At 44.6% G+C, this 13,975-nt stretch overlaps 1 protein-coding gene across 20 annotated transcripts in view; it reads right to left on the reverse strand.

The window, feature by feature from the left end:
* The window catches only part of PTPRF (protein tyrosine phosphatase receptor type F), a 513,733-nt gene that overhangs the window by 24,504 nt on the left and 475,254 nt on the right, over nucleotides 1-13,975 (reverse strand). For 11 of the 20 annotated variants that reach the window (XM_075181665.1, XM_075181664.1, XM_075181670.1 and 8 more), the window contains 3 exons: nucleotides 10,006-10,023; nucleotides 7,871-7,981; nucleotides 61-330 (listed from right to left, as the gene is read on the reverse strand). In XM_075181665.1, the coding sequence (XP_075037766.1) occupies nucleotides 61-330; nucleotides 7,871-7,981; nucleotides 10,006-10,023 (399 nt within the window). The remainder of the gene's footprint in view (nucleotides 1-60; nucleotides 331-7,870; nucleotides 7,982-10,005; nucleotides 10,024-13,975) is intronic. The other 9 variants (XM_075181674.1, XM_075181668.1, XM_075181682.1 and 6 more) reach the window with 1 other exon arrangement.

The raw sequence follows: 13,975 nt of genomic DNA on the forward strand, positions 1-13,975 counted from the left end.
ACCATTGTCTTTATTTGTCCGATTCTCCCACCCTCCTCAGCCACATCCAGACCTGCTTACCTTTCACAGTAATCTGCGCCACAGCCTCAATCATGCCCAGGGAGGAGATCGCCACACAGGTGTAATTGGCAGATTCTCGGATATTGGTCAGCTCAAGAACATTGCGGCCAACGGGCATCTCGTCCTCTTTGGTAAGCTCCTCTACGCCAGCCATCCACTTTACATAAGGCATGGGGGCACCAACTGCCACACAAGTTAGGTTGACGCTGCCCCCTGGCATGACTTCATGGTTACTAGGAGGGATGGAGAACCGCGGTGCCACGCGCCGGACTGCAAAGGGCCAAACAACGATGGGTGTTAGGCACAGATTGTTAACAGTTGCTTAAAACACAATAGACAAACACACTGGCACTTTATATACACAGCTCGTAGACACTCAGCCGGAGGTCACCGCGAGCCAGTAAATCAGTTCAACAGAAGAATTTGTAATTTTCATTTTACTGAATAAATAATTCAAAAATATTGCTGTTCTATTTTAGAATCATGTATTGGATTTAGTCAATTACTCAAGTGGCATAGGAGCAAAACAACTAAAAACAGAGGTTAGCTCCGACCCAACAAGAGAGCCATGGTACATTCATTAATCTTTGCTCCAAAGCCATACAGACAACATGGAAACGTAAAATCCAGGTCACTAATATTAATTATTAATTTGCTTTTCCATTGGAAATTCAATCTGTTTTATGGCTGTTAGATAATAATGCTCTTATTGATCTCGGGGGTACATTACATGGAACGGGGTTCGTGTTTCAGGAACATAGGAAAGCGAAGGAAATGGTTTTTATTTACTTTAATATCACACTTTATGGCATCAAATTGCACCACATATGTAATAACTGAAAACACAGTCCCCGTGTGCTGGAAGTAAGACATTTGCTCTAGTGAAGGTCAGTCTATGCACAGATCACCTCTAGCTATAGTCAGGAAATAAAGTTTTACATTGGTCTTCAGGTCTCTGCCAGAATATTCCTGGCTCTAGAAGGACACCAGAAAATTAGGGCTTCCACCAGCCCCGCTGGATGAGGATGACAATGGTTATAGCATGATGGTGGTCTTGTTTCCAGTGTAGACGTCTCGATAGCCTGAGGCTCCCACTGACACGATGAGGATAGGAGTCAGTGATCTATCTAGCCGCCCCAATCAGGCAGAGCAGGTGATGACGAGAGGTGGAGGACATTCACAGAACATGCTTCAGGCAGAAAGGAAGAGGAAAGAAGAGTGCACAGAGGACTTGGGGAAAAGAATACTAATCAAATGGGAGCAGGGGAAAGAGGGCATCAGAGACCATGCTTTGGTAATATCTGGAATGGCAGATTTTAAACATGCACAGTGGTAAAATAGGGATCCACGGATTATTATGCAGGCGTGCATCCCACCTATCCTCTGAGACCCTGTGATGTTCTGATAGAGAAAACTGAATGATATCAATCGAACCCCACCTGCCAGCCTGGCGCCATGGTCTCAATGTGTAACCTTTTACCTCTAAGTGCTGTATGCGGAGCCTCTAGCGCTCTATACTACATTGTCTCGCTACTACCTGGCTGTGGCATTTAGCCTCTTTCAGTATGTCCTGATTGTAAAACACTTGGGGTGGAATTATGTCTTCTAACAAATGCTGATTTGGAGCAGCAGGGACCTGGGGACAAAAGATCTACACTCTGCAGTAAGGTGATCGAGCACTTTGAATCTCTCCTGTGACCACAACTTCCCTGATTGTGAGGAGGTTAGACGAGTACAGCACAGAGGAACAGCAGGAGAAAGACTGAGTATTTAATAATTCAGCAGGCATTAGCGCGCAATTACAGCCTGTGGTGCCGAGGAGCTAAGATACATTTCCCATTCCCAAGATCAGTGATGTCCAATTCACTAGGAGGGTCTCACATTGCAGTCTGCGGTGACCTCACTGCATTAATTGGCTACACAATCCCATTCCCTTCAATCTCTAGAGATAGGTGAAGGACCGTGCCATGCTGATAACGCCATGGACGGTGGCATCACCTTTCATCCAGCTCAGATGTAACCACAGGAAGGAACAGAAGGGAACAGGGATTTCTGCCAAAGAGAACTATTGTGTTTGCTCCAAGCTGCTAGTGAGTAAAGAGCTTCTGTAATGTGACTGCTTAGATGGGCTGCTCGGAACCTTATTTATTGGAAAGGAGCACAGCAATGTAACAGCCATTTATACTAACAACCAGCTAATTAGAGGTTTACACAACCTCTGCTGGGCATCAACGTAAACATGATACTTTTCTGCACTATTTATTTTCAGAATCACGCAGACTGGGGACAAATAATGTAACAGTGAATGTGGTATGTGCAAAAGTTTGGAACCCATCATACTAGATTCGCATCAAACTGTGATCGTCTTGTAAGGTCTTAAATTAAACCAAGGCACTAACTCCAAAGTTGAATAAACACTCAGACTCTTGTAACCTCTCAGAATGCTGCAAGCTACAAGGACTGGGAGAAAATGCCCTAAAGTTAACTCTCAGTATTGACTGGCAGGTGGGCAGACTTCTGCACAAGTCACATTCGCTGCTTTACTTTTCGCAATCTGCTAAAGGTAACTAAATAATAAATCAAATGTGCAGAAATATGTCATATTTAAGTTTTTACCTCGCAGAGATTGTGTTAACTTCTTTTCAGAGACTATGGGACCTATTCATAAAACTAACTTTACATTTTTTTTTTCAGTTTTCTTTTTTAGTTAACGTCATCTGAAAACAGCAAAGATATGAAATCAAATTAGTAGGTTTTTTTTGTTTGTTTTTTTAACATATCACTCTGGCAGATTATAAGAATAGTATTGGCATTTACCTTGTCATATGACTACCATGGCAACCACAGTCACATGGCACATGATGTAGTGAGCAGAGAGGCTTTGGAACGCCCCTCTCTGCTCTTTCTGCACTGTAAAATATCCCCTCCCCTTTACTTTCACATGGCATGCTGAGAGCAGTGAGCCTGTATCTGTGTAGCTGGCAGCCATACTGGACGGCCCTCCAGAAAGATTTATAATTTTTCGTAGGAAGACAACTAAGAAAAATGACTGCATTCTTAAAATGCAGCATGTCTCTCTCTGTGCTAATATGTGGCAATGCCGAGTGCGTCTCAGTCTTGCCGAGAATGAACAATGTGAGAGAGGAGCGGACTGAACAAGCAGACCATAAAGCGTGAATGCAGAGGTTGGAGTCTCTGGCAATATGGAACATTAATTGACTCTAAAGTACCTATTGCAGCAGTGTCGATGTGCTGTGCTTGGCTTGGCAGTGAGCTTGGTGGGACACTATAAAGGACTGTGCTTTACTGATAATAACAATGAAGAAATCTCATGGGACATTACAGCTCTTGGGTGGAAATGATATTCATGTCAAGAGCATTAAGAGCAGCTCTGATGCTTGGTGGGAGCAGAACAGATTTCTGTGTCAGGTAGAACAGTGTCAATCACCCTGATTATCTTCCTTTCACGCACAGAAAATTCAAAGCTGAAGAAGGAGCTTTACATATTTACATATTACACGTCGGTCCTTCGCGTGCTCCTGAACTTACGGCGTTCAGGTTATCAACTACGGAAGATTTCCAGTAGGTTTGCAAAATGCAACTTCTAAATTGGTTCATTGGTTCAACGGTGCATTAAAATGATGTGTTTTAATAGGATTACAGGTTATGAAACGTATGTGTCTTTAGAGGGGTGATTCTAAGTCCAGAGGAGGCTGCCACGTTCTAGGTGAACCATCATACTTGCCCTCTTTATTGAGTAAGTTGCAAGTTCAAGGAGAGTGTGGCAGCGCAAATCGATTCATTTTGGTGTGCCCCCCTCCTGCTGCAATTGTGTCACAGGTCTAAAATGACCTGATTCACCGCAAATTGCATCATTAGGGCCCTGATACTGCCCCCTCCATTAGGAAGTTGGTAGGATCTGGGAGAAAAAGCTTGGTGGGAGAACTATCCGGTATTCACTATTACATCAGTAACGATCCTCATTAGTTTAAAGGCTGCATTCTTACTGGTGCTAATTTGTTCTGGAGATGAGGTCACTGACCGCTCCGATCAGATGTGTTGACATCATCGACGTTAAAACCAATAGGAAGAGCTCCTGGATGTACAGCGGATCGACTGTTATCCAACCCTTGTGAGGATTTCGGGGTATATGCAACTCTGTGTATTATCATCTATTTGATTCATCATAATCACTTAAAATATGCTGACATTTATTTTTGGACCACGCCATCCTTTTTCTATTTTTTCTTTTACTGATGGCAATGCACCATCGCATCAACTGTTTGCCTCCAACTATTTTATTAACATAAGTGTGGACAGAGGACTCCTTAATGTTCCAGCGACATAAAATTTTCGCCCCCCTTTGATTTCTACACATCAGGTGACACGTGCTTTGTACGTCACACAGCTAACAATGTATTTTACACCTTTACTAATGACAGATGCGCTATACAGAAAATCTAACGGAGAAGATCCATGACAATGAGCTTGTCCTCCTCACATTTTATAGACAATTTCCTGCCTGTTTTTTTGGATTATATTTCAGATCTAACTTTTCAGCTAAAATAATTGGCAAGGCGGTCAGATCTGGGGGTGTCCTGTCCATCATTACTGGATTGTGGTTTCAGAGAGAGCTCAATGCTCAGACGATCGCATGTCAGGGTTCAGGAGGGGCGAACGCATTCTGCAATTTGCATTTGCTCAGGGAAATTTCTCAGATGAAAATAACATGAAGGGAAGGGGGGAGAGGGAGCAGCTCCGTGCGCTGAGATAAAAGGACTCTTTAATATATGACCTTGCAGAATCGCAGAGCAATAATTATTGCCTGGGCGAGCAGAGCGGCTTCCAGGAACACATCTAAAAAGAAAGTGTACGTGTCATTATCTGCAGCCAAACAAACACAAACCGCTCATCTGGGACCTCCATTACAGGGCGCTGTGGAATACTAAAGGGGAAGATGCTCTTGGACATCTCTACTCAGCCTGAGCAGAGGTGATGAAACTCTACGTTCATTCATGACAGTGCCACAAACCACACCTGTGAGATTAATAGCAGGATGGCGCAATAAGCCTCCACGTGGCCCTGACGGGTTTGCCTGTGGACCTTTATAGGAGGGAAATTCCAAATGTAAATGGGTTCAATGTTTTGTTAACAGACAAGTGACACGTTTGCTACATGACATACGTTGGTCACAAGACTCTTCTCTAGAAGAATATTTGTAGATCAGGACTTGTCAACCCGGGGCTCTCCAGTGATGTGAAACGACAAGACCCAGCATGCTTTGCCAGTAGCTGGTAGGGCATGCTGGGACTTCGTTTCCCATTACCTGGAGAGCCACAGGTTGGCCAAGCTTGTTGTAGAGTTTAGTAACTCCCAACCCCAAACCACACCATTATTCATGGTCAGGAGAAGAACACTTGGGGACAACGTGACTCACGAATATCTAACAGATGTTGTAACGGGAGACTTTTAGAATCATTGCATTTAACCACTAAGCCATCGCTACCTCTCCCATGGGATTCTGAGATGAGAACATCTGCTGTGCAGACCAACGTCCTACTATCACAATGATATTACAATGTATCCTGCTGAGGTCATTTGTTGCTTCTTGTGAAGCCCTGGGACACTTAGTGTCTGAGGCTGCATAAAATCTTTTTCCACTACACAAGGATGGATCATTCCTGTAAAGTTATACCCCCTCTGCCAATCTCTACCCATTTTCTCGTACCTTAAGAAATCATGCCTTCACTTCCCTATACATAATGTTCCCTAGCACAATTTATTCTGATGGAAGCAGGCTGGTTGGAGGTACTGCAACACCTGTTTATCTTACTCCTTGGTTCAAAGCTGCTGCATATCTCTAGGAAAAACAACAGTGACCCCTGAAGTCTGTACAAAGCGTTATGTATACATGCATCAGGACGATGAAACGCCTCATTTTATAAGCAACATTACCAATGTGGACAGCTGCAAACAAGGAAGGGTTAATGTTTATGGAACTGGTAGAAGAATAATGTCCTAGAAGTTACCCAGAGCCTTACAACTGCCCCTAGGGTGGAAGACTCAGAGATAGCGGAGAAGAGATGGAGACAACAGGGGGGTGGGTAAGGACCATGCACATTACAACGTGCACATAGGAGGTCCGCACTGGCGGGCACATATTACAGCGTGCACAAGGGGGGGGGGGGGGCCGCACTAACAGTCACAGATTACAGGCAGGCACCAGAGTCACAGAGTAGGGAGCAGGAACTAAAGCAGGATCTTGGGGCTGCAGAAAAAATAAGCCCCGTTCGGAGCCCGGCTCTGCTGCTCCCCCGCGGGGGATGGGTCGGACCACACGTGCCAATCTCTATCTGGATAAGAAGTCAAAGGGACCAACCTTCTCGCTGATCTGAGAGATGGAGGTTTGATTGGATGGCGGTGCGATGAGGATGACGAGGTATTAGAAAGACAGGGAGAAACACAGAGAGAGTAAAAACAGCAAACTGCAGGTGTACATGGCAACACGCACACGCTTCATGCACGGCACACGCAATGCATGGTAGTGGACGCAACACAGGCTGCAAACGTGACCATCTCTTCCAGCAGACCACACGCAAAGCAAGAGTGAAACAATCGCAACAAACTGCACACTATGCAATCACAACAACACACACACTGGCGTGTACACAAGACAAAGAGACACATAATGCACAGACAAGAGTCCATGTCTACACAGAGAAATACAAATTATACCTCGTACCTCTCTCTTCCCCCTAATGTTCAGATTGCTCCTCCTTAATGCCCCTGGCAAGCTATGTAAATGAGAGGTTCCAGACTCTGTAAGCTTTCCAGTGACTTTAAAAGAATATACTGGACCATGTTTGGTTTCCTAGTTTTATCTATTTGGGGCGATGGTGGGAACATTAAAGACCAACACAAGGAACTGAGACTAATTTCTTCTGAAATGCTGTCAAATGATTCTTTGTTTGTTCCGAGTGTGAAAAAAAACAAAGAAATACTAACTGTTCCCTGTGTATAGTCACACGCTGAAAGCAGGGTGTCACCAGGATGTGTAAATTGCACAATTTACACCCATCTACATTACACACAGCGGATTCCTGGGATAATGCCCCTGAGAGGAGCTGAACGCTCTCAGACAATGCGCCCTGGAGAGATAGCTGTAGAAGATAGAGGGGGAGCCGGTATCGTCACTCCGGTGGGAACCATAATTACACTGGTAAGATGCCAGGAGGATAGGCACAGATAGGGTATAAAGTGGGGGATGGAAACCCCAATAATTACCTATACAAAGATATGTAAAACTATATCCGTGTTTCCCTATATTCTAGAGAGAAAGTTGTGTGTATGGAGAAGTGAGGTTGACGCCATAATATTCAGTTTAACAGATATAGAAGAGGGTGGGTGGATGGAGTTTTGCAATCAGTACAGACATCGTTTTAGTTCTTCTTACACAGAATACCGAACACTGTGACGTGAAGGAAACACATACACCAGGCTATACACAAGAGGCCAACGTTCAGCTGCAACACAGAAGCTGTGACATACATACAGCTACATACTAACAGCACACAGCAACATTTCAATAGCACGCTCATACTAACGACCGTCTTACGCCACACACAGACACATGCAACCCGACATTTGCACAATTTACACCAGGAGCGCTGTGTCAGCAGAGGGCACACACAGGCCAGACCAGCAGTTGATAGAAGCGATTCATTGGCAGTCGTGCTGAAGTCCTGGAAAGGTGAGTGTTAGCAGTGGTCCATGGAAGTGATCACCAGAGCCAGTGGGGAGGAAATCTTACCACGCACGTAGAGGTTAGCCGGAGCAGAGTAGCGCGTTCCGGCGCTGTTAGTGGCCACACATTCGTACTTCCCCTGGTCGGACTCCTCGCTGCTCTCTATCTGCAGAGCTCCTGTGAGAGACAAGGGTGAGAAGCTGTTAAAACTGTCCCCACATTGATGACACAAGACATTTCCGTTTCCAGAATTAATTTTCCACCACTGTCCCATGGGACACGGCTCAAGTACAAGAAACATCCACCAGTCCTTTATTTAGAGTAAAGGAAACAATGCCACTTTTGCTAAGAGCATATGTCACTCCTATCAACTGGTGAGAAACTGCCTGGGGGGGAGAGGGTAAGTGTCCTCTACGTACCTAAGTGATACGAGGAACAATCACTCTTCTGCATATCTAACTCTTTATAACACATCTAGATGGACATTCACGCTAAAGGTTCATCGTAGAAATCTGCTGAGCAGAAGGTCTTACGGCAACTTTATACAATTACGTGACATTATTGTGTGATTATATTCGGTTACACCCCATATACTGATAAATAGCTTATTTTTCATAGTGGTGATAGAGAACTCTAATCACATGCTACCAGTATCGCCCTCACATGTGATCTTATATATCACAATGGCATCCTTACCACATATTATATACAGTCCATACTGGCTGCCAGTGCACAGGTACAGTCATCAGTACCTACATAAAATTACAAACCCCCCACTCCCAGCTGTAGTTTCACCTTCCGCTGTGATCTCTAGTTAAAGTTCCCAGGTCAACCTCTTAAAATGGGGCATGTATAAAACATGTGTACTCCACGGCTACACTGCAGTTAGATCATGCATGATCTGTGATCGGATGGTAAGCAACTCGCACCTAAACTAACCTGGAATGCAGCTTTCTGCATGTAATGTTTGGTTTGATTTGGTAACTTGACAGCCAACAGTTCAATTACCTCTTCGGCAATTTGGGGACATATAGATTAGGTCCTTCATCAATTTACATAACAAGGACACCCATGTCCATCTTGTCTACTCTACCACTATATTGTATCTAGTGTATGATTTAAGTTCTATGACAGCGGATGTACTTCTCAGACACAAGACAGGGGACGCTGTACATCGTGTACATCACACCTGTCCTTAGGATTCTAACAGCGCTCACCTGGGGACAGACTCGCCTGGGCTAGGACGTACTATTATAACGGATGCTGAAGCCGGTTCTGGTATAGAAATTGAATGGAAGCGTTCTACATATACAATGTCAGTCTACGTTAATGAGCCTCACGCGGGAGCTAACACAATGCAAGTATTACATATTATTCTTACATTATATCAACCTGTGAGCAGGCTCCCACATTCTTGAAGCACATGACCAGAGAAATGGGGGTGTTAGTGGTTAGGGGGGGCATGAAGATCACAGTAAGTGACAGTGAAGTCAGAGAACAAGATGAATGAGCGACTGGGAAGACATATTGTGTATATAATATATATATATATATATATATATATATATATATATATATATATATATATATATATATATATATATATATATATATACACACACACACACACACACACACACACACACACACATATACCCTTTAAAGAATGAAGTATTCAAGATTGTGACTCACACTATACACAGGAAAATGAATTATAAGCAGCCGTACACACGGTCGTGTGAAATGATTTGTTCTGCAACTAGACAAACGAAAGCGGTTACATTAGAGGCCTGTACTGTTAAAGTGCACCCATCACCTGGTCACACAGGAGGCAGCCATTTTGTGGGTGGGATCAATATTCATAAGTCTGTACCCTCATAGGGAACCAATCACATCACTGAAACAAGGGGTAATCTGTGCTTCATTGATGTTAAAGTTCATAGTGAATCGATAAAAGCTCACGGCTTGTTTGGACCATACAAAGAGCGCTGTCATTTTACTTATAACATGGGGAAATAAAGTTTATTCAAAGTTCATTGTAAAAAGTGTACAGCCAGATTGTCACTATCCCAGCAGCGTTGTGTGTGACACGGGACAGCACTGACAATGGGAGGGTGGGAAATGTTCACTGTGAGTATGGATGAGCCCTCGATGAGGTGACAGGAAGATGGCAGCGTGAGGGGAGGTCCCAGCATTCTTACCTCTGATTGGTGTACCACCTGGTGAGGTAATTTGAATGCAAATAAGATTAGAAAGAAGCTGTTAGTAATAAAAACAGGAAAAGAAAGGGGGTATTAAGTGGTTAAAAGGGGTGGGGTTGGGGGGGGAGGCTGATTAACCCCTTCATCACCACTCGTGTCAGTAAAGAGGTCTTATTCAGTTTCACGCAGGTTTGTATTACAAAGCAACAGGAATTACACGGAACAATTACACATGGGACTGGAGAGCGGTAATACATAGGAAGGTTTATGTAACAGTGCACATAGCACCCAGGTGCTGTAACTCGTTACCACATACGGCACAATCCTCGTCTAGTGGGTCAATCGGGTGAAAGAGCTTTTCAGCGATTGGTCTTCTGGCGACATCGGGGCCCATTAGTGCGGTTGACCAGGGCCGGTGCTACTATTAGGTAAACCAAAGCAGTTATCTAGGGCACCAACAGTTAGGGTACGCCTAAAACACTGAACGAGTGCATAATGTCACTCAGTGCCCCAGCCATCACCACGAAGTAGAAGCAACCAGCAACTTGTTACCTGTGAACCTGTTCCTCCATGTCTGTGATGTGTGGCGCTTGGTTATGATGTCACAGTCAAGCGCCACACACCCACTCTGAGGAGCAGAGGGTGTGGCCCCCAACACCCTCCTGCTAAGGCAATAAGCAGCGGGATGAGGGTGCAACAGCATTGCCGAGGGACATCACCAATAGCCCCCCATTGGCACGTTAGTGCGCACAACCAATAACTGTGGTCATCTCTACCCCACATTTACCAACACGACCAATAATAATCCCATTACTTACAATAGTATTATTACTATACTCTTATTAGTATTACTATTGGCATGGGGATCATGCCAATACTGCAGCGCATGCTGTCACCATAAGGGGGCGCTCATTAAAATGGGCTGAGCTACATTTGCGATAGTGAGCCCTGATCGCCAGCATCCAGGATACTACGAATTACAGCAATCTGTACTGTCTGCACCATGTTACATAAACCTCGGAGCAGGGACAGGAGGCTGTGGACAAGGCTGTTAGTGGTTTAGTTTGCAAAATAAAATATATTTTATTATACTCATTTCCAACATTTTTTTCTGCAACTTTACCTGAGATTAACACTTCATTGTAACCCAAAAATACAAGTTTCTAGAGCATTAACCATACGGTATAAGGGAACCGCCATTAAGAGGCCTCTCTGAGTCACACACTAATATTTCCCTCAGGGTGTCAGGAATCTTCGGCACCACCAGCCAGCCAACATTCGCGAGGAGCTCTGCCAAAGCAACATCAAACTTTTCTCCTCACACGAGGAGAGCGGGAATGAAATGCAGTCGTCAAGGAAACAATACGATGGAGCCTTTCCTCTCTTTAAACCAGCCAACCACACACACACACACACACACACACACACACACAATTCCCTGGGCTGTGCATCCCATCCGAAGCTCATTGTTAACCCGTACATTGCTGCAGCAAAGCTGCCTTACAGCATTGTGCTCAGAGTCCATGTTGCAATGCGTCTGGTTGGACGTTTGCCACCAATAACAAGGTTACTGGCAACTGCCAAATATTTAATGAGCAAGAAGGACCTGACTCGGCCGTTCTCTCTGTGAGCAGCAGTGTATTAGGGATGTTACAGTCTGAGAGGTTATGCAGTGTCTGTATTACCACAATATACACCCCTGCAGCATAAATATCAGCTTAGCACCGCGCTGTGTGTGGCCCGTAACCACGTCACCCACGCAAACTCTTTGATCAGCAAATCTTGCAGGAACGCCTGTTGCTACTAACTTTTATTACCCGTCATGGGAGTGTTTATCCAACGTGTAAGACACCCCCCCCCCCCCCCCCCCCACATAGAGAGCAACACAGCCACCGCCAACAATCACTTAATGCCCAGCTCCTGCGGCCTCGTCTCTCTCCACTGCATCGTTTTATGGCTGAACGTGTAATAAAGTCACTTTATCGGCTTCATATTCAGACAGCGGCACCGAGCCTCTGGCATTTACATCCGTCTCGGGTCACCATAACAAACGCTTATGAGTGATGCCAGCACTGAAAAGGTTAAGTACAGGTTGTGCATGATAACATTTTTATATGTCATCTCATCAAGCTTTAAAGTTCCAGTCGGATTGCAGAGTAATGGCTGGATTATATCCGAGCGTCATTTACCCATCACTTAGAGCTATGGTACTTCTCTACGATTATTAATAAGTGTGAGACTATGGCTACGGGCAGAGATGGGTGAATCGATTTGGCAGTGAGATTGGCTGCTGGTGAAATTAATTGGTGAACTGATCCTGATTCACCCAAAAAGTAAAAACTCAATAGCATCCACTGGAGAATTTGGTTGCTTGTCATTTATTCCACAACCCACAGTATTTCCTCTAAAGCGCTAAGGAATTTGCTAGCCCCATATAAATTTTGATGATGATGATCCCAATTCCCCTACCCCCTCTTGTTTCACAGACAGACCCTATTTTGTAGTCCCTCAAAAGTAATACATGCAACCTACACCTTGTATTTTTTGGTGTCTTTAACCATCTATGGTAAATACATCAAGTTCTGACACGTTTCCATGTGTGTGTGAACAGAATCAGTATCTCTTTAAGCCAACTTGTATTTTTGCTTTGTGTTTCTTTAATTCAATCACCTTCTCTGTCTGACACTTGGCATTCGTGGTAGAGCTGGGCATTCAGCATGCACTGTGAAATGTTTTACCCTTTGTAAAAGAAAAAAAACATGTGGAATTAACAGTGTTATTTCAGGACACGGAGAAAGAGAGCAGCATATCAAAGCAGTTTGCATTGATTCCCAGAGTTCATTAGACATTTGATGCCCTGCAGCCCGTGACTGGCACTGCCAGTAATATGTACAGCCACACCATTAAAACCACCTGGCTAATATTGTGTAGGTCCCCCAAAAAAGCTCTGACCCTTTGAGGCGTGGACCCCACAAGACCTCTGAAGGTGTCCTGTTGTATTTGGTACCAAGACCTTAGCAGCAGATCCTGTAAGTCCTGTAAGGTGTGAGGTGGGGCCTCCATGGCTCGGACTTGTTTTTCCAGCACATCCCACAGATGCTCGATCAGATTGAGATCTGGAGAATTTGGAGACCAAGTCAACGCCTTGAACTCTATGTCATGTTCCTCAAACCATTCCTTAAAATGTTTTGCATTGTGGCGCATTATCCTGCTGAAAGAGGCCATTGTCATCAGGGAATACCGCTGTCATGAAGGGGTGTACTTGGTCTGCAACAATGTTTAGGTAGGTTGTACGTGTCAAAGTAACATCCACATGAATGCCAGGACTCAAGGTTTCCCAGCATAACATTACCCAGAGCATCACACCGCCTCTGCCGGCTTCCCATAGTGCATCCTGGTGACATCTCTTCACCAGGTAAAGGATTAAAACAGACCCAGCCGTCCACATGATGTACAAGAAAATGTGATTCATCAGACCAGGCCACCTTCTTCCATTGCTCCAGGGTCAAGATCTGGCGCTCACATAACCATTGTAGGCACTTTCGGTGGTGGAAAGGGGCCAGCATTCTGACCACTTATCATTTTCCGTCTTGACTACCGTAACATTCATCTCATTGGCCTTCCCTGCTCCCATATTGCTCCCCTTCGTTCTACACTTAATGCATTCTCCCCTAGTCTGTGCAGCTTCAAACCAGCACTGAAAACTCACAGATTCTTAGAAGTCTACCAGCCATCCACCTAACCATCTCTCTATGCTTGACTAGCTCATCCTCTTTCATCGTCCCTCATACACACTCCTCTTACTCTGATCTCCTCCAATGTCTATTAGTTGTGCCTGCTGTCTGTTTGCCGTGCCTATAAGATGTAAGCTCTTACGAGCAGAGCTCTCTTCCCTCCTGTGTCTATACCTATTACTGCTGCTCCAGCTACTCTTGTACTAGCTATGCTTGGAGCTTTTGGAGTCTTAGTG

The sequence above is a fragment of the Mixophyes fleayi genome, chromosome 8 (assembly GCF_038048845.1).
Source record: "Mixophyes fleayi isolate aMixFle1 chromosome 8, aMixFle1.hap1, whole genome shotgun sequence".
NCBI classification, from domain to species: Eukaryota; Metazoa; Chordata; class Amphibia; order Anura; family Limnodynastidae; genus Mixophyes; species Mixophyes fleayi.